Source organism: Melanaphis sacchari, unplaced genomic scaffold (assembly GCF_002803265.2).
Source record: "Melanaphis sacchari strain LSU unplaced genomic scaffold, SCAv2.0 Contig77_pilon_pilon, whole genome shotgun sequence".
NCBI classification, from domain to species: Eukaryota; Metazoa; Arthropoda; class Insecta; order Hemiptera; family Aphididae; genus Melanaphis; species Melanaphis sacchari.
The window spans coordinates 1140121-1163709 of NW_020271547.1; the positions used below are offsets into that span (position 1 = coordinate 1140121).

The following is a 23589-nucleotide window of genomic DNA, read 5'->3' on the forward strand; positions in this document are numbered from 1 at the left end:
TCTTCAGCAAATATTTTAAGAATTATAGGTTAGGATTTAAACTATCAAAAATAGTTATTCTACATGTAAATGACTATGTTATCGAAAATTGAAATTAAATTACTCATAAAAATATATATACGAATTCTAAATTTTTTTTTTTAAATTTTAGTAAAATAAACAAATGGAAATTATATTGTATTTAAAAAAACGATATATTCATCGATTTGGTTTAAATTTAAAATATGATTATAATATTGAAACGTACCTCGTCTTTATTACCCCATACTAAAATATAATCCCCTGCAGTAATTGGAAGTTCTTCTTCGAAATTTTCATTAGGTGAACAATAGAAAGGATCATAAGTATACCTGCAATTAAATATTAAATCATAATATAAAATAAATATACCATTTTAGTATTTATTCAACTTATTTGATTTACCTCGCACAATAAACATAACATTGTCCTTTTCCTGGTATATCCAACATGTCTGGCATTCGTCTTTCTCCAATACGTTTCGTTGAATCTATACTTAACCCTAATGCGTCGTTAATTATGTTATTTTGGTCTACATAAAAATTAAATTTTTAGTGATAAGTTTTATCATGGCAAAATTGAAAATAACCACTCACAATCGATATCTTGTTGAGCGTTGATCATACTGGGAATTGCCGGCATAATCCGTCCTTTGGGTTGAATTCTTGATTGCTGTCCAGTAGCCAATAAGACAGAATCCATTGCTGGAGTCGTAGTAGTAAGCGGTCCTACCGTTGGCAATACCGATGTGCCAATGGATAAGGGTTGATATGTCTGTGTCAGATGACCAGGGGCCACGCGATAAAGCTTTATATGATAAAATATAATGTGAAAAACTATTTGGTTACAAAATATTAGACATACCTCTGTGTATGGGTAATTTATATGCGATGGTGCAGAAGCTAAGGCATAATTTGGATCTTGTATTGAACTCGAAGAAGGTGTCAGTATACCAGCAGTTGGCAAACCTAGAATATGCCAAAAAAGTAGATTTAAACACAAATACAACATACTATATATATCTTAACCTACTTCCAAAAATTAGATTAAAATTACTAAAAAAAAAATATTATACTAGCAATTCAATTGACTGAAATATAAATAGGAATAATTTCTATAGAATAATTATTATGTTAAATTTGGCATTGACTAAACTCATGCATATTATATTATATATGCTATAAAGTTAATAAATTGATTGCATTATCGGCTAATGTAGTCAAAATTAGTTTGCAAAATATTGAATAAAATAATTATTCTAGTAATAATTTTAGCAGGAATGTATAAGCACATGGACCACATTAATTTTATTAATAATGTGTTTTGTAGGATGCATACTTATTATGCTTACATATATAATCATAATGCACGTAAAACTAATCACCGTAAATACTTAGGCTCTAACTATTTATATTGTGCTATAATGCTATGATATAATTATATAATTGTAGTCTAAATAATTATATTAAAATAAATGATATGTAATAGTATATATTATATATATATACAAATAAGCGTCAGTGCTAATCAAAAATCTAAACATCATATTGAATGTATTTTGTCAAATTACCTATTGGTTATAAGTTATGCTTATTTGACTATTTCCTTATTGATGAATAATTAACTTTCAAATTAATTTTAATTATCTAATGAACTACTCTTTGAACTATAAGAAAGGCTTTTTTTTTTTTTATTTCTGTCCATGACTTACTGCGTTTTTTCAAGCACGACCGAAGCGGTGCTGTGTTTGATTCCGTTTTATCACTTTTTATTTTGACTTTATGCAGCGGTGCTGTTTGCCCAGGACCCCCGGCAACTGTTTTATTTTATTTTATTTTTTTATATATATATACGCATTCAAGGTGTTCAATATATATAGTTAAATTTAAAACTAATAATTCATATTTTGATTGATGAATAAACAGATTATGTAATTTAAGTTTAAAAAAATTCACATATATATTAAACATCCTGTATTTTATATTTACAATTTTATGCAATTTATGAAATTTATTGTTATTCTTACCTATAGTAGATCTTGTCTTATCTAGCTCAGCTAATACTCTATTGTCTTGGTCTATTTTTGCCATTATACGATCAATTTCTGAAGGCAAAGTAGATGCTCTACCACCCGTAATACTTGATAATACTGGTTTATTGATATTAATTGTATCCAATACATCTCCTGTGTAATGGAAATTAATTAAAGTGTTTTTTCTTTCATATTTTATAGCGTAACTTTTTTTTTATAAATTTAATTTGAATAAATAATATTAATTCGTACCCGCAGATTGTAATCTATGTTGTCTCAACTGATCAGTAGAATACATGTGCTCTAATGACGCAGGTAAAGAAGAATGGTTCATAGAATTCGATCCTATGAAATAGTAATACATTTGATATACATAATCGTTTAACGAACTAATTCATTTCGGTAATTGTTATTGAATTTTTAAAATATGTATATATTATATAATATATACATACAGATTTAATAACACATCACAATTTTATTTATAATATTATTATTACAAGAATGTATTATTATCGAGTATTAAGTATAAATATAATTTACTTAGTTCTACACTAGATGTAGTAGATTCTGAGGGCGAGTTCAAAGCTAAGTCGATGGACTTGTATGAAGTTCTTAGTGTAGACTTTTTATGATGTTCTAATTCCAACTGTAATTCTTCTTGTTTTACATTTTCTAATTCCATTTTCTTTTCCAACTCTCGAATCTTAGACTAAAATTAAATTAATTTATCCTATGTAAAATATGTATTATTTAGGAATTATGTCATAAATTTATTGTATTTTACTTGTAATGATTCAATATTTTCACACAGTCTAGTTTTTTCTGCATAGTTGATATTAGATGGCCTGGACTGTAATTCACGCTGTTTATCTTGAAGCTTGATAACGCATTCTTTATAATCTTTTTCCAACGCTCTCTTTTTATCAGACGCATCTTGCATAAGCTAAAGTATCATAAAATTTAATATAAAGATCAAAAAATAATATTTATTTTTTCAAATTGAAATACTAATCACTATAAATACTTGCCTTAAGGATCTCATCTATTTCTTGATCGGCATCTGCCCGGGCTGAGTTCAGCCCGGAACCTTTTTTCACCTGAGTAAAAAAAATTAGAAATTTTTATTAGAAATGCAAAGAATTTATATGTTTAAATATTAACTAAAATTTATATTTTCTCACATGTTGAAGTTGCAATACTTGTTTATGTAGATCTGTATTTTGGATGGTTAGCTCGGTATTTTTTTCCAATACTCTGACTAGTTGATCCTCCTGTAACACAATGAAATATAGATTTCAGAAAAAACCTCATAATTACGTCTACTAATTATATACATTAGGTACGTATCTTCTATAATGCTAACTAAGTTATGCAACTTGAACCGAAAAAATGTTTTTTTTCTATTTAATATTTAATTTATTGACCTATATTAATAATTAACTATCATTTCAAACGATTACAGTTAAAACTCCGAACTTCATTTAATCAACAAATAGTTTAAAATAAAATACAAATAACATACATTTTGCTCCAGTAGTAAAGGTAGGGTAAATGGATTAAATACAGCAGATTTTCTAATCAAAAGTTATTCTTATTAAATATTTAATACAATACTTATGTAATACAATAAACAATAAAGTATTATATTGTAACAAGCTTTTCAGTTATTAAGAACTTAAAAATGTATACTACGCTATTAACCCTAGATAATAAATTATTCTTAAGGTCTTACGAACATACAAATCCAATGTATTTAGTAATTTTTTTGAAATTATAGTGACTAGGTTAGGTTAATAAAACTAATTTACTCGTTGCTTAAAAAAAAGTCAATAAGTATATTATAAAGAATAAATTAATTTGCGTGTTAGACCATCTTAATTAATCATTTTTAAAGTAGCTAAGCAAATAATTGTTCAGTAAGAGATATATTACCGTGTATATGATAAATCACATAAATAAAAAACAAAATTGACCTACCTATACCTTTTAAGGTATATGACGTGTATAAATACACACAAAGCACTTTTAAACCAACCCCGGCGTTCTCATTATTATTATGTACGTTCTAGATTTTTTCATATTTAATTAGACACTAGTAAAAACCTCTTTTGTTTCATTGTTTTTCTCTTTTATATCATACATATTTAACAATATATAAGTAGGTCAAGATTTTGTTCCTGATAAAGAATAAACTAAATACATTGAACATATATCATTACAAATGATTCAATATAAAGTTTATTATACAATTTACGCTTAATTTTTCTAATAATTTCTCTATAATACAAACAGTTATGGTAAATAGTTTCATAAAATAATTAACCAATATTGCAGTTCTTTGTCTAAATTTTAAGATAGATAAAATGAGGTATCAAATATCAGACAAAGAGCGTTTAAAAAAAAAAAAAGATTGAAGGGGGGAAACAAAAAAATATAATCCCATGAAACATTTTCAGCAAAATATATGAGCTATATTTTGTTAGAACATTTATTTTTGGCTCATCATTGTTGTGAAATTTAGTTAGAAAAAATATTTCGATAAAATCGTATTTACTATTGAGAAAATTTTTCATCGAAATACTTATACAGATTATACTCGTAATAGAAAGATCTGACAAATAAAAATGAAAAATAATATAAGTTAAACATATGAAAATTATATGAATAATAGTATAAGATTTACTCATATCTAAAAATTCTCAAAAATAACATTTTGGAAAAAGTTACGTTTTAAATTAATTTTATTCTAAAAAAATATTGATATTTTAAAAAGTTATAAAACATACTGCTTGACTTAAATAAATGTTTTTACTGAAAAAAAAAAAAATGTTACTGTACTTGTAGCGCAAACGTCTGCTGCAAATTGTATATAAAAAAAAAAAAAAGTTAAAAAATAGTATTATTTTTAGTATTTATTAATAGTTATTTAATTTGTCTGATCTTTCAGTCACACCTTCTGTATTGAAACTATTTATTTTTTTAATTGTATTAAAACGCGTTTCTGTAAAAATTAATTTCCAACAATATTTAGCTCCTAGAATAAATTATAATTAATTTAAAATACGTTTACAACCAAGGATTTTTCCGACTAAATATTATGATTCTGTGAAATACAGTTTATGGAAAATATTTTTCAAATAATACAATTCTTACAAAATCCGACAAAATATATTTCTCATAAAATATTTTTTAGAAAAAAAAACGATTCTTATAATTTATTTTTCAACGTTATACGCACCGCCAATAAAATTTAAATATCATTTAATAAAATTACTGTTAAAGTTGAATCTTAATTTATTAGTTGCAACAACTTTCTTTGAACAGAGATTCCATGGTATAATTTAATAGATATGATAATTAAATTAATAGTTACACACTATATACTTGTTGCCTGAACTTCAGATTACTTTTCAAGATTTTGCACAAGGTGAAACAAATAAGGTCAACGAATTAATCAATACATGGATATAGACCATGGTTAATTTATTTTTAAAACACTTTAGGTCTAAATGTGTGGTTTGAAGGAGTTAATATAATGTTTTGAAAAATCATGAAAAACAAATAAACACATGTCGTTTAGGAGCTGGCTATAATCTAGGATTGCATTAAGGTTATAAAAATCATCTATTTATCAAATACCCATCAATTAAAAGCATAATTTCGCTGTTGACAAAATGTGCCTAGTAATAACGGTGGAAGTTAAAGGCAATTTTTTTTGTTAATTATGTCTTAACCATTATGAAGATGATTTAAAATTAATCAAAAACGGCTATATAAAGAAAAAAAATAAGCAAATAGTTTAAATGTAGAAACAAATACAAAGATCTACAGATCTACCGTAAAAGTAAATTTTAAGATACATACACACTGCTATAAAAGATGGCAAATGAAAACTTTGTAGTTACAATAAAATATGGTTGATTATAAAAATACCCTGAACACAAATCGACCCCGAAAAATTAGAAAATTATTATAAAACAATAAGTATTACTTTGTTTAAATATAAAATCACTGTGCTAGAACATAATTTCTAACAAATTGTGTTTAAATACTAAAGTACGAATTAATGGCTCAAATTATTTAAATATGACTCATTATTATTGCTCTAAATTTATTTAATTTTATTGTTATTTAAATATTTCAGAAGAAAATCAGGTATTTTCTTAATATGCAGAAACCCGTGTTTTTATATAAACCATCACTTTTGTATCTTTTTCAACGTTAAAGTTGCAATACTAACGATTGTTAATAAAATAAATTTTACTTTGCATTTACATAACGGGAAAAAGGTTAACTTTGTATTTGACATTACAAGAGTTTGTTCTTTAAATATTTTTGGTTGGCTCTTCAATTTTTATTAATATTAATTTTATTATTATTTTTTTTTTTTTAATATTAAATAAACTTTGTAAACATTTTTAATAAAAAACACAAGTTATCAACTCTAAATACCTTAATAGTTCTTAAATAACAGGCTTCAGTTGAAAATGATCGCTATTAAAAGTACCTAATAACTAAAGGTCACATATGAAACTAATCTAATTGAGTTATCATAAAATACTTGAAATTCTCTAAGTATTATTACTTCAAAGTCCTGTATTTTTATGATAGCAAAACGGTAAAAATTATGGAACCTCTAAAATCTCAACACATCTCAACAATTAAGTACTTAATATTAATGAAAACTTACCAGTGCGAAAGCCGTTGAGCCGTCGTTGTCAGATGAGTCACTGTTTAAACGGGAAGTACTATGTTCACAACTTTTTACGCAATGATAATAATCGGCATCCTAAAAAAATAATAATTATTATCACATGCTTAATCGTTATTAACTAACCACTAAATATAATGTTTAAAATATTTTACGGACACTTTATACGAAAAAAAAATAACATTGTGGCGAGTTCAGAAAAATTAAGAAAAAAATGTCTTTTGTGTATGTAGGTCAAAGTGAAAAATATTCTTTTTAAACACAATTTCACTAAACGGATTTAGAAATATTATTTCATTGACCTTTTTATTCGAATTAACAATTATTTAAAATAGTAGCTTATAAATATTTTCTAATCGTTAAAATCGGTTCTTTGAAAATGATGTAGGTAATCAAGTACATCTAAAAAAAGGTAACTATAGTTGCAAACGAAAACTGTATTTTCAAGATAATATATTATAGATTTGCAGAGCTACAAAATATAATATAATATATTCGTTGCACACGCATATAATAGAAAGTCCACATTTCATCCATATGTCGTCCAACCCATTTATTTTTTTGAAAGTGCACGCTGTGTTTCATTGTTTGCCAGATGATGAAAGATAAAAAATGAATGAAGTCTTAGTTAAAACGTGAAAAAAAAATTAATGCATTTGACATTTATTAAGCTGCCTCTGAGTACTGATAAGATTATAATGCTAATAAAAACTTAACAATTTAACATTGATATTTCAGTTTTTTAGACAAACATATTATATTATAATACTATAAAAGTGTTTTAAATAAATCCAATAATATTTTTATACTTATAGTAAAAGTGGAATTCAATTTTTTTAAATAATTTTTGAACAAAAGAGTTAGTATACAAAGAGTAGGTGTTGAATGTACACAGTCATTGAATAATTAATTATAATATTTATATTCAATTTGTATTTAACGTTAGCTAATATTGCATAGGTAATAGGTAAATAAAACCATTTTGAGCGAAGGCGGTCTGTCAGTTTATATTACTAAGTTATATTTATATTGAAATTTTAGTAACTTATTTTACTATTAATAATACAATATAGGTATACTTATTATTGTATATTCAATAGGATTATCATTAATCGAAATATTTTAAAAATGCCATCGTATAAAATAAAATGTAATAATACGTATATGTAAAAATTACAAATATTTTGTCAAACTTAAACTTTGAGTCAAAAAAAAAAAAAAATGTTCTTTTTTTTGCTGTTTAGTTCCAGTATAATGTACTTAGAAAAATATTGTATAACATTTTCAAACTTTAATTATACAAATTGAATATTTTATGATTTTTTACTACAAAATAATATACATATTTTTTAGAATATTATTATAAGAATGTTATTAAAATTTGAATTTCAAATGCTTCTAAAAAAAATGAAACCACTATACAATTAACGTTTGTCCAGATTTGAAATTCAAATGTTTATAAAACAAATCACACAAATATATATTTTTAATTTTTTGATTTCAGTAAAAATTACTCATGACTTATAAGCAACCTTGTATTATATTTTCAAACCTTAGCAATAAATATTGAACATTTTATAAATTTTCAACTAAAAAACAATTTAAAAATTATCATGATTTTAACAAATATTGTCAATAGTCGATCTTCAAATGCTTAAAAAATAAATTTTGCTTATGTATTTTAAATACGTTTATACAGCTAAAAAACAACTTGTATAAGATCTTGTATTAAATCTCCAAACTTTTTAACCAAGTGGAGTGGCATAGCCAGAGAATTTTGGGTGTTCTAATCCCTCCCTCCACCATTGATTTTTATTTAATTATTTTAATATTTTTAATTATTCAGTATATTAGCGATCAAAACAAGATTCTAATTAAAATGCATATTTTGAATGACCTTTTTTTTATTTTTTGTATTCTATGTTCTGGCCCGCTACAATTTTAAATTGTCCATCCCCGGTATATACCTAAACCTTAACCCCCCCCCCCCCCAATTAAAAAAATTCTTGCTACGCAAGTGACCAAGTAAAATCATTTTTATTAATATTCAGAAAAATTAAAAATTAAAAATTTTAAATATTTTTACAAAACTCAAAAACGGTCAAAATGTTTTGAAAATTTTATTATGCATAAAAAATATAAGAATTCAATAAAATTTAAAATATTCATGATTATTCATTGTTTATTGGACATTTTTAATTTTATCTCTCCAAAGTACAGGCTAAAATCAAAAACCTCCCTCATAGTTGAAAATCTAAGAAGTATTTTAATTACTTGTTATGTATATAAATATACAAAATATATATATATAAGAAATAAATAAATACACGTCATTATAAAATCAATACATTCATCTCTTTACTCGAAGTTTAAATAATAAATAAATTATTGAAATATACAATCAATAATAGTATTCTATCATTGTAAGCACGTACTTGCAGGTGGTATCAATATTACATTTCACTATTAACCTTCTACAGTTCTACTTATAATATTTTATATTACCATATTAGAACATAACTTTCGATTGTTATGTAAATGTAGGTTATAAGTATATGACGTCAATGATGGCAATAAATAGGGCCATCCGATGTACATAGACACTGGCTAACTAAACGCCATAGTGAATAATCATTCGGTCTCTGATGCAGTCCTGTTTTATGTTACATTTATATTACACAAGTCGTGTTATTTATCGGCATCAAATATCGATATACTAAATCTATTTAAGCTTCAGTTTCAACAGAAATAAATACAACATAAACATCGTTGTAAGACTGTAATACATGTTTAGCTTTACTCAAAATCTAATATATTATGTATAAAAATACGACGTTTTGCATAAGTACAATACTTTTTATTTTGCTTGAGTATTTATAAAGTTTAATTGATTTTAAATTTTACCCCTAACTACCAAATCATGACAGTCACCTTGTCCCATGTGGCAAGTGCTTTTCCACTAATAGTTACCATAGATTGCCATTTTCTGAAGGTTATAGCTGTATGTAGAATGTGCTCTATCGCGGCGATGCATTGATAACTATCATTCATTTATAATTTCAAAAACATTAGCAATAATTTTTTGTATATGCAATACTTTACATATTTTCAATCTGTCCATAAAAGTGAGCTCGTATTATTATTTATAATCATATTTAGTGAGTTTGTGAACTTTATTAAATTTAAATCTTATTGAAAAATGATGAAGATAATATTTAAAAAAACCTTCACACATTTAATGCCTTTTTAAAAGACATTACGTACGTTTTTTAAATTAAATACATTTTTATCAATAAAAATGTTTAGAAAAAAATTTTAATTGATCGACAAAATATTTTTATTAAAGACAATTATGTACAGGAACAGTGTAAAACTAATCTTATTATTACTATTTTTATTTTTAATGCTAATTTATATTTATATTTCGGTGAATACGTTTCGCAAATTCGTGATACAGGTATTTCAGCGATGTATAATTTAATAATTGTAAAAGAATAAAAAGAATTTATGTATTATACACATTTTAATAAAGCATGTTTGGACTGGTTCGAAGTATCTATATTATAAAACAATCACATTTTTGGCTTGTTGAAAATATACGACAAATTGGCACTTTTAACTTACAATACATATCTATATGCTATAGGTACGTATTATAAATATTCTATGAACTACCCAATTTTGCCCATGAAAAAATTAACAACTATAAAATTAAAGGATGGTATGTTTATTTTAAATGTACTTCACAGGTCACAAGCATGTCAGCGTCAGTAAAGGTACAACATTTTAAGGACAAATCATACGTCGGTTAAAGTAGTGTAACAACTTTGCATGAAAAATCAGCTTAGGTAGTTATACTTTAGCCCATTTAAATGAACAATATATGTATAAACAACATAAATTTTTAAAACAGTCAACTCGGTCAAGTGAGTAGTTCCGTATATTTTTTTTATAAAAACCCGACAGAAGCGTCACTTGTATAATCATATTTCCTAATTCAATTTTTCGGTGACAAGAGTTGCGTCTATGAAACTATTCCTCGTAGTGTTATAAAATATAGAAGATAGATTTATAAAAAAAAAAACCACATAACGATTGAATATTTGGTTTCAATCTCCAAAACCAACCCATGATAAAAAAAAATATATATTTATTTAAACATGAGAATAATAAACTAACAAAACGATATTTTTAAAAGAGAATTTATAAAGTCAATTAATAATAATAAGTATTTATTTTTTTCTTCCGTTTAACCAATGACAACTAGAAAAAAAGTCAATTTTTGTTTTTGTAAAATATATATGTGAACTAAAACTCTATGTAAAGCACATGGGTTGAATTCTGGAATAAAAAAAGTCCTGAAACTTTTCCGAATCCTCGAGTCTCAACGAATCTATTAATATAACTTTTATTGAAATCAGTCCAGTAGTTTCGAAGATTAGCTGTTGCTACAACAAAATTCAATTTCACATTTATATAGTTATAGATATATTTTTATGTTATAAAACATATATGGATAACCTTTTTTTTTTATATTTTTTTCATCTTAAATTTTGTTTTTGTAGGTATAATATAAACTGATACTTGAGACACATACTAGAAAAAATACAATTATCTCGAACATTTTTACATACCAAAATTTTAAATTAATTTTTAGATTGTGAGAACTTTGCTTCAACAATATGATGATATTTGTTTGTACGTGTGAAAACACTTGATATGTCAGAAAATAAAATGCTTCAACCTTCAATATTAATAGTGTTTTATGGTAGAAAATTGGATCAGGTTTGAAATTTGAGCGGTCAAAAGTAAACATTTGCCAATTCTTTTCAAAATAATACGGAAAATGATAAAAAAAAAAAAAAAAAAAAAACCAAGACTAATTACAAAATGTCTATTTTCCACAAAATTGATTTTGATTTTGTTATAATTAAAAAAAAGAAATAACTGTAAACATTTGAAATTTTTAATTTCATTAGATTTTTTTGATTTATAGTGATATTTTTTTTCTTAAGCCCAAAACCCCTTAAAACTTAATACAAGGCTATTTGTCAATTTTTTTTACAAAAAATTAAAAATGTTTAAAAATCCAGGATATTGACAAAATTCTTAAAAATTACATACAATTGTAAATTTGTACGTCATATTATCTCAAAATTAAAAATTTAATAAATCATTAGTCTTAAGTTGTTCTTGTAATACTAAAAATCATAAATACCTATTAAACAATGCAACATTTTTTTTTAGACATTTTAAGTTTAAATTTTAACGAAATTGAATATTTTAAACAAAAAATAACCAACATTTCTCTAATGATTTTAGTTATTTTGTTAAAAATCAAAAAAAATATTATTTTGAGTAACTTAAAACTTTTTACCATCATATTATATTTATATATACAATTATTTTCTAAACACAATAAAATTTCCATACGTTTCAATTAATTTTAAGTTATTTATATTACGAGTCTACCAATCTATTTAAACCGTTATACTTAACGAACCTTAGTATTAATAATAAGTAATTATTAAAATTAATTAAGGCTATGTCTATGTTGATAATACACGACAGATATAGTATTATGAAAATAATTTTATAAAATAATATGTGATGATTGGCAAAAATTAGTGTAACTTACGATAATTAATAAAATAAAAACCAACATTTATATAAAAAATATTATACAGAATAACTTTTAATATAAAGCAATTTATCAAAATACAAAATATATAAATAATCTTTACACAGTAATTTAAAAATACTATTAAAGTACCTAATAATCAAATAATTTGATAGCAGTTTCATTTACAAATATTTTTCATGATTATTTATTTCTTATTTCAAGAAAATAATAGCTAGGTTGTAATAGCTAAAGTTGTTATTTGATATTAATAGTTAATATTTATACTTTTAAGATTTAAATAACAGTACAATAAAAAAAAATTCATATTAACTTTTTAGATATTTAAAGCATATATCTGATATACCAATAAATTAGTATTGTGATTATAAAACAATTAAAATGGAATTAATACCTAGTTAATTATTTATCAGTTTCAAATCATCCTCATTTATTAAGATTAGGTTGTTAACTACAGCATTTAAATTACACTTATTTTTTTTTTTAATAATTTTTCTCTACATACTAAGAACTGAAAACTATTTATTTTTATTTTAAAATAAAATTTACAAACATTCTGAATAAAAATGTTTTCAATTAGTATAGTTACGTTCGCTTTTTAAAAAGTGAATAAATAATTTTTGTTATAACTCTGATGTTCAATAGAAGTCTTTATACTATAATATTTAAAAAAATAATGACTTATTAACCTAGCCGCGTTTTTAATAATAGCTAAATTAACAACAACAAAATATAGAAAAATAACTAAATTAATAATTTTCCAAAATAATAGTTAATATAAAAAATAAATTATTATATGTTCTAAGAATACTACAGAAACACTTCATATCTTGTATACGAACGTTCGATATTAAATATCTCAACGAACAGCATAAAATTGAACTTATAAAAATAGTTTTTAATATTTAAATGTTCTAAAAAATATTATAAATTATAGAAAAAGTATAAAATAGAATTTAAGAAGTACTGAAATAAAATTATATTTTTAATCAAAACCAAAATAATTCTCTTCGTTAGATAATCCAGCATTGGTCAACTAACCAAAAGTTCTTTAACACATATTTTCAAATGTAATGAAATCAATATATTATTTCTTAAACAATCTTATATTGGCCTAATTTTCTTCGCCTTGATGTTAATTAATAAACGCTCTATCCTCCATGCCTCTATTAATTTTTGATTTATAAATATCAACCTATATTTTTATTTTTATAATCTAAAAATGTTTATGTATTTATTGAATATTAAATGTGTAGATTTTTAAGCATCTAAAACTTAAATAATATGAGTACAAAAAACAAAAGGAAAACCTTAAAAATGTATGATATCTAAACTTTTAATATATATAAATAAAAAAAACTAGTAACTTATATCAATATTATTAGAAAATTATTCTGCTTCAAATAATAAAGTACAAAAATACAATTTCTCATAAACAAATCAAAAACTGATAGAGTAATAAGAAATATAAGGTTCGATGAAATAAGACATCATATAATTTTAGAAAATAACATTAGATACATGTATACTGTATAGCCGTTTAGGAGTCTATAATATTCAAAAAAAACTCATTCTTTTTAAAATATAAATATTGTTTATCATGATTCATGAAAATAATAATATTTTATGAAAAAATTAAAATATTAATAATTTGTTTCTAATAAAATATAAAATATTTTAATCAACAGAGCAAGTACTAGAAATACAAATTAACAGAAATAATAATGACTAGTATTTTTTCGTTAATTAAAAATATATTTTCACGCAATAGCTATAAATTATAACACACTTATAAGTACTTAATGATTAGTGAACTATCTATAATCTACTATGTAGTTACATATTTAACAAAAAAATGTAAAGTCAAAGTTTGTTTTATAGTTAAATATTTTTTTTATTGATTTATTAATAAAAAATATTAATTTTAAATAGCTTATTTAGACCCAAGAGCTTCTTCAACATTTTAAGACTGATTATCAATGTGGATTACGCGTTTAAGGCATAATATCTCCTCTATACAAGAAATAAAGATATTTTCATTTCAAAACATTCGTATATTTTGTTCAATAGCTCAAAACACACACAAAAAAAAAAAAAAATAGTAAAATCGTACCGAAAAAGTTAAGATGTAATATAACCAAAGACACTTGCATTTTTAATTAATTGCAAAGACTAATTATTAGAAAACAGATAATAATAAAAATATAAAACTACATTACGAAATTCGTACAAAGTAATATTAACTAAAATGTCAAACACTCATATTTTTCACGCAAGAGTACAAGATAGTAGTATTACAGTTATACCTCAACTACACAAATATGTAAAAATAATTATTTATTTCCATAAACTCGATCAGATCTCTTAGAAAACATCATAAACCTCACAAGTTTGGGTGGGGGGTGGGGCAACAATTTATTTATTTTTGAGGGGGGAGGGGTAAATCACCACGTTTTACCGTGTAATAAAAGCTACAGTTATAGCTATTGCACACACATGCACTCATACCTTCACACACACACGTCACACACACAACGTTGTCTACCAGGCAATATAGTGGTATTATGGTGTAGTAATGGGGAGCTAGCAGCAGCAATCAATAGTGTGCCCATGGCACACTATCGCGCCGTACACGCGGACTTACGAGTATTTGCTTTAACTGTATACGCGGTGGCCTACAATGAAACCACATGAAAAACCTTACGTATAATAATAGGTAATCTACGATTATCGCTACATAGGATTGAAATTACAAGTACAGAACAAGGTAAAATAATAGGAAAATAAAATAAATTATTACTATTATTGTTGTTGTAACATACTGGTTATTTATGACGATTATTGTCAACGTACAATGATGATAGGGCAGTGCTATCACCCGGTTGCTGAGTGGTGGCGACGGCGACAGAACAGTAGTTTATTGAACAATCACACTGCACGTTTAATGGAAAAACTTTGGTTTTATTATAAAAAACAAATAAAAATGTAGGTTACAAAACTGACTTTAAAAATATAATGTACTAATGGCAAAAATAAATTTAAAAAATAGTAATTACAACTACAGAACTGGGCTTGTTGCTACTCGGTGAGCTTTATGACACTGGGAACGGAGAGACTTTTCGGGGAAACACCCCGCTGTCATTGGTCCGTATAGTTCGGTTGCGCGCGGTAAGGCCGCATACACGTATGATAATGTGGTGGCGCGCGCTGTGAAAACCGTGTAGATGGTTTTTCGCAGCGCGCGCTATTCCTGTGCATGGGCGGGGACGAAATCGATTTTCCAGCAATGTCCCACCACTGCCACCGTTCCCGCTACCGTCATCACTGGCGTCACCACTATTGTATACGAGTCGTTGAAGTCAATACGTACAGATAGCGCTAACACTGACTTATGGACTAACCACCAAAAGGGGTATCACCGAATATGAAGCCGAGTGCCCGAGTCCTCAAATTAAAAATTGAGAATGTGGATCTCGATTTAAAAACGTGGTTAAAAAATATGTTACGGAATAAATCATTTTTTTCAATAAAGATAAGTATGCAATTTAAATATCCGTAGAAATATCAACTTAAAAATATAGTCTTGTATTATTTTTTCAAGCTTTTTTACCAAGAAACTACAATTTCTATAGAATCTATTTTTATTCATTTTTTTAAACATGTGACTATATCAGTCATAATTAGCGCCCGGATTTTAATGCTATTGCATATTTTTTCCCTTTTACTTTTTTGGATTTTTGTCAGTTATCTTCACGAATTATAACAATTTGAATCTAATGATGGATTTATTTTTTGCATATTTCTGCATATTTAATTGTTATTGCATATTTTTACAAAATTCGAAATTTATTGAATATTAAAGCAAAAATTTTAAAAAAAAAAATGTGTAAAATAACATTTTATCAAAAAGAAATATTAAAAATAATTTTTTTGACATTAAATAATAACCAGATCGCAGATTTACATGCAATCACTTAATATTTTCTTTTTCACTTTTTAGATTTTTTTTAGTTATCTTCACGAGTCATAATAATTTGAATTTAATGGTGAAATTTATTTGTATATTTCCTTATATTTTTACAAAATTCGAAATATATTACATATTAAAACGAATTTTTTTTATATACTTAGTTTATTTAAGTAATTAATTATTGTAAGTTGTTTAATTTGTGAATTTCAAATAATTAAAAAAAATTCTCGCATGTTTGTTGAATATTTTTATGATTTTTAGTGCATATTTTGATACTTTTTAGTGCATAAAAATCCGTGCTCTAGTCATAATATTTATACTCACTATTAAAACAAATTTAATATAATAAATTCAATTATTAATCGATGTTTTTGATCAATAGCATAATATACTAGGTTCATTACAGTAGAACAAATATAAATAAAATGAACTAAAATATTAGTAACAGATATTTAAACAAATTATATAGATATAAATACTTCAATGTATGTACCCATAAGATACTAAATATGTAATTAGAGGAGATGAAATTAAAATTAGGTATGATGTAATAATTGAATTAACGAACACTAAAAAATAAGGTCGATTGTTTTTTTTTTTCATAATATGTACGATAGTCTATAGAAACGTATTACGTAGTCTTTACGACAAATCTATCAAATTATTTTTAAAACTGAAATATATTCCTTTCAAAATATTAATATAATTTAATAGAAGTGAGTAAAATTTTATATTTTAGTAGACAACGTTTTGATAAACAAAATGTATCAATGATCTGACTCATTAAAATTATAAATGAATTGGAATGTCCATGAAACACCGTGTATTGTACAAATATATAACTGGTGTATTTTAAATACAAATATGAGAAAAATGTACTACACAAACTTTTTTAAAGCATAATAAATTGCTTGATAAATAACAAAAATTCAAAAACTTCGATAAACTTAAAATTAATCCTATTTGCAATTTATCACATTAATTAAATATGTATAAATAATATCCAGTATAATATAAACCTTATATTATACAAAAATAATTATCGATACAATTTAAAATTATTAATATTATATTGAAAATCAGAATATGCTGTATAGTATCTTTCAAGTGTATCTCATCAGTCGTAAGTGAGTCACTGAAAAAAGCTGTGTAAATTGAATTCAATGATAAATTATTGGATTGATGTAGAAAAAAGGAAATTGTATGTCAGCATCTATAATTCTAAAGATATTTTTTTAATTTTCTTAAGAGGAAGCCAGTACGCCACACCCACATGTGTTTTTTACGTCTTATAAACGTACATAGTAAACTTTACGTTCACAATAATCAATTTTACTCTGTTATTTTTTAAATTAGAGTTAAATAACTAGTTATAAAATTTAAAGGTGAAATTATAAAGAAATTTATGAGCATTTTAAAATTATCATGCTTTATTATGAAATTAAAATAACTATAAAATCCTTCGAGGTGTCCTACTGTCTTAGATGATGAATACGTCAATTCACTCCAATTTTAAAAATAACAAAGTAAAATGGATTCTTAAGTATGAAATTTTCGTGAAAAGTTATACGTTTTTAAGACAGTAAAAACACATGCGAAGTGGCGTCTTCTTAATATAGTTATTAGTCATATTATATTTTTCTACTAATAATACGGTAGATTAACGTATTTTAGTCAAAACATCGCATTTATTATATTGTTAAAAATGTTAGCTAATAATTATTTTAATATTATATCAGATATCATTGTTATAAACATAAAACTCAATACTGACTTTTTTTTTTAACCTAATTTCAGTAAAAAATAATTTATTGTTAATATTAAATTTAATTTTTACGTCTTTTTAAAATAAAAATATAAACCTGTAAAATTTATGCTATAAAATAAATTGCAAATTGTAAATTATTATGTTTGCTTAATAAATTAAACAATACTTGTTTTACATTTAAACGGCAATATTTTGAATACTTACATACGGAGTGATTCATTTAATGTAAGACATGTTAATATTTCAGAAAACACTAACGTTTTTGAAAATATTTTTTTTTTCATAACTATAAACCATTACAAAGTAATATTTAAAAAAGATTTTATTTTTTGTTTTATACTCTGTTTTTTTTTTAAGTCTACATACATTTTTAATTTTGTAATCCTAAGTAAAATATTATTTAGAGTATTTCGATCTATAAAAATTAAATTTTTGACAAACGGAATAGTGTTAACCAACATTTTTCGTGGTATCGAATATCTATCTCTGTTCATTCCACTTTACTCATCTAAGCTATAAAAACTTATAGGTTATAAGTAATTAACTATTCATTCAAAATTATAATTTTTGTACAGAGTGCAGGTTTATCAAACATACTTACTTCTATTTTTCCTTTAATAATAAATCTATTCCAATCCCAATTTTCAGATTCTGAGCAAAGCGAAAAATGTACCTATTGATTTTACAATAATATGTGTTTTTATGTGTAATATATACACAATTTCTTACACAATATAAAAACTTTTAAATCCAGAAAAAATAATATGTTTTAAATTAGGAAAAATTAACAAGATCGTTTTAGAGTCCGGGTAGAACGATAAACTTAATGATTTTACAAAGATGTGTTGTTTCATTTTGTATATCCATTCTTGTCATTTAGGTCTGGCATCACCTTTTGAAACAATAAACATACTTTGGTTTTTTAACTTCGAAAGTTGTTTTTGGTATAAAATTAGATATAATTGATACTTTGATGAGTCTAAAGTACAAAACCTAAAAGTATTAAAAGGGAAAACGGGAATTTTCACGCTGAACCACTATTTGACAATACCTATATTTTGTTTTATCAGTTTAACACAAACATATTTGTATTACTATTTTCTACATCTACATGATACAATTTTCAAAAGATATTAATCTATTTCATACACTTTGTTTTCATTTATTTTTTTTTTAATGGCAATAAAAAATTTTTTGCAAATTTAAAAATCTTAAAATTTTATTACATGATTCTTTATAAGTTGTATATTTACTAACTAAAAAAAAAAACCGAAAATACATGGTCATAATATTTTTTTATAAGTGTTCAAAATTAGATGATATCTGCAAAAATAAAGCAATCGGAAAAGAAACAACAAGTAGTTTATAATAAACGATTCTTAAATTATAGGTGTATAGTATAAATTGTGAAATACACACTTTTAAGAAGTTGAATATTTTACAATATTAATCATTGATAAATTGCATAATGAAAAATTTGGATCTAAAACATCAAGAAGAAAATTTTTTGGCCTTTTCGACTATTGACATGGTCGCGATCTCGGTATCGCAATCCCATGGACTAATTCCACAATTTAAGATATCTTAAATCAAGGCCAATTCACTTTTAATTTTTTTTTCAGGAAAAATAATACCATTGCGGTGTGCGATGTCTGCAGTCTGCAGTTGATCTCGAGTCTCGGCGCGTCATTCTGAGAAAACGCAAGCGCCCCACACAACAATTATTATACTATGGAAAGAGTGGGCATCCATGCGGGTCGATAATATCCCACCCGTGGCAATGCGCGCACACTACAATGATCACCCGCAAATCACAATACATTATAGTCAATTTACGTTCTATAACAATTATTATTTTAAATACTCCTACACAAACACGCGATTCTATTTTCCACGGTATAATTTCATAACGATGTCCATAAACGTATTTAGGCAAATTAACCTAACCCTTTGGTAGAAATAATACACTCACTGAAAATCACTTCAGTCTCCATATAAATTATAAAAATCTTAAATAGATTAATAAAATATGTATGTCACTATATTTGTTGTGAGATAAATTTTCATAGCTAACTGTTCTCAATAATGATAATAATATATAGACAATATAGGTAGTTTAAATTGTTTCAAATATACAATATACCATATTTGGTATGACAATTATTACAGTTATTAATAAAGATCATTTACCACAATAGTTGATTTTTTTCTTTTTCAATTAAAGTTTAATTTGTATTATTCTAACATATTATGGAAATCAACACTAGCCGTTTTTAAGGAGTTCAATATAGGATTTTTACTAAATACATGCGTACGTACAAGCGTTTCGTGTAAATGTGTTTGTAATAAACTAGTAAGTGATCATTAGGTAGTGTGTGTGACTGTAGTGTAAAGAATGTGCACGTGCAAACATATATGAACAACGTATCATTGAGAGCTACATGAATATTATCTTTTATATATAAATGTAAAAGTATCAATTTTTGCCAACTACAATAATACAATGAATAACTCGGATATTTGATAAAACTACTGAAACCGAATTTTGCCATAAAGTTTACTAGATAACCAATTTCTTGCAACTTTAAATTAATTTCATATCCAGAACGAAATGATAAATGTATTTTTTTTAGTTAATCATAACCTATTGGTCTGCTACAAATGATATGGTATGGTATTTGGAAGAAAATTGGATTTAGTTAGTATTATGGACTATGGAGGTTAAAAATAAAAATTTTCATTACTTTACAATAAATTCATTATATATAAAAAAAAAAAAAAAAAAAAAACATAGCAATAGTTTTCAATAAAAACTAAATTATGATAAATCAATTTTGTTTTATTTGTATTATAATTCATAATTAAATAACTGAAGAGACTTAAAATATTTTGAAAATATTACTGTTATTATTTATTATATATGATTTAACTTTCAAAATATCTTGGCATTTTGTGCTGTTTAAAAATTTAAATGTTCAATTTTTTTTTTTTTTTTATTCAAATTATACAGGATAACATGTCTGCGTGAGAATAAAATACTTGATAATTTAAATCAAAATTTCTTATGAGTAATTTTACTTTTAGATACAACGATATCGTTATAAATTAAATTGATCTATTGCGTATTACTTTAAATAAAATAAATTTTTTAAATAGCAAAATAATCAATAATAAATACATAAAAACACCAGACAATATACTTAGTTAAATAAGCTGACAGACCATTTTCGCTCAGAAATTTTTTATGTGTGCAATGACTTAACATTAAATTTAAATTTAAGGCATTTAAGATATTTCATACTTCTTAATTACTCCTCTACTGATTACTGTACGTACAGCATAGTAGTTACCTACATTTCCCCCAATTATTAAGAAACTGGGAACTTTTTTATTTTTGACCCGCTTAAAATACCAAAACTTGCCTATTAGAAAAGATATTGATATTGAAAATTGAAGCATTTTTAGTGCTCCAAAAAGTGGTTACAGGCACACGCTACCACACCGTTATTCATTATTGTATTTAAATTAATAATTTATTTTAGATCAATAATTAATTTATTATTATCATAAAAGTTTACCTCTTCATCAACAAACAGACTTTCTTCTTCAGAGTATCCATCTGTTTGCTTAACAGAATTATCGATCCACGAATTGACTTTATCTGCTACATCTTTTGGACATGTAGACTCAGAAAAATCTTCTTCATTCAAATCATTAACGACTGCTTTTATTGGCGATATTGCTATATCTTTGTCCGCTTTATTTTCTTTTTTATTATTGTCATTTTCATTTTCTGCATCATTATCCTCCTCTTCCTCATCCACCTTGTCATTAGCATAATCCTCTTCGATTTTATCTTCTTGAGTATTGATATCTGTATTTACTGTTTCGTTTGCTTTTTTTTGATTGTCAATCAACATAGAATTAGCAACAAGTGTGAATCGCAATCCCGAACTGACATTGAACAAACGTGGTTTCTTTTTTTTTTACCTTACACTTTTCAAACACGTTCCGAAATCCTTGAAACTTTTTTTCAATATCCTCAACTGTGTCCTCTTCTAGTACATGACCATCGCCTATTTTAGCACCAACTTCGTCTTCATGTATAGAAGGAACATACGATTCTCGTAGATTAGTTCTATGACGTTGTTTACGACGTCGGTCATTCGATCGGTAGAAAACGCGAAACAATGATTTTTGCTCACGATCACGGACATTGCCTGATCGTACATCGTACACACAATTTGGTTTTGGGGGACTAATACCAAGTAATTTTGTTACATAATACTTACAAGTGGCCGCCGTATCCATTGCAGGTATACACTATTAAACAGACACATTGTCGATTACTAAATGTCTTATGTTATGAACACTTTTAATAATACATAAAACTACTCCTATTGTAGTTAACACGAAAGCATAATTCACACGCAAACATACACAGACGTACGTTTAACACACAAACTAAATTTAAATGTGTGGTGTGTGCGGTGGATAAGGAGGATATGGCATTCGTACAAACATTTGTATAAACAAATGTGCAATGAGGGGACCTAAATAATCGCACAATTACACCAGTTTTTAATGTATATACTTCGAAGGTTAAAAAGATATTTCAGATACCTAGCTTATTGCTTTCAGGCCAATATAATCAAAATATATTTTACATTTTATTATATTACAGCTTTTTATAAGTAGATAGGCAATTTTTAAACACAATCATAATAAGAAAATACATTTAATTGAAATTGTTTAATATTATTTTGAATTTAAAATTTAATATGTAACAATATACTACCATCAATTAATGATAAATGATAATATTATAATACTACATACTGACAAACATTTTTTTTTTAATTCTTTGATAGTTAGTTGACATAGGTAGATTAGGTAAGTTTTAAAATATTTTAATATAATATATTAAACTTATGAACTATAAGTGATAACTTATTTTTAATTAACTAATTTATTTTACCACATTTTAATATAAATATTAGAAGTATTTTTAAAAAGATCATACCCGACGGCCGGCAGCCAATTTGTGAGTAGAGGTATTGCTTCATTATACATGGTAAACTTGGTGGTAATTACAATCATTATCCAATATTTATATAACTATAAAATTTCTGGCCACTGTCCACTAAAGAAAAGATTCATAACTAACATGTTATTATTATTAAGTCTATAATGCTTAGAAAATTAAGATTGTGTTCAATTTCGATTTTCATTCATTTTAATCTTTATTTGTTAAACAATTATAATAGAATAAAGATAAAATATAATTGAAATAAAATTTTATACAAAATTAAATTAGCAAAAAAAAAAAAAAATATGAGAATTTTGAATTTTATTTTACTTTATTATTAATAATTTTTAATGTCATAAAATGAAAATATGTAATCTCAAGTACCAAAAGATAAAAATAATTTATATGTGCACTAAT

At 24.9% G+C, this 23589-nt stretch overlaps 1 protein-coding gene across 1 annotated transcript in view; it reads right to left on the reverse strand.

The window, feature by feature from the left end:
• LOC112601377 (peripheral-type benzodiazepine receptor-associated protein 1) overlaps positions 1–22469 on the reverse strand; it is a 38730-nt gene extending 16261 nt beyond the window's left edge. The window contains 14 exon segments of the mRNA XM_025348984.1: positions 248–350; positions 424–550; positions 615–825; positions 883–986; positions 1730–1834; positions 2045–2203; positions 2303–2395; positions 2594–2762; positions 2838–2996; positions 3082–3150; positions 3235–3324; positions 6744–6842; positions 21722–22129; positions 22131–22469. Of these exon segments, the coding sequence (XP_025204769.1) occupies positions 248–350; positions 424–550; positions 615–825; positions 883–986; positions 1730–1834; positions 2045–2203; positions 2303–2395; positions 2594–2762; positions 2838–2996; positions 3082–3150; positions 3235–3324; positions 6744–6842; positions 21722–22129; positions 22131–22454 (2220 nt within the window). The 5' untranslated portion in view covers positions 22455–22469.
• Between the last annotated feature and the right edge of the window lie 1120 nt (positions 22470–23589).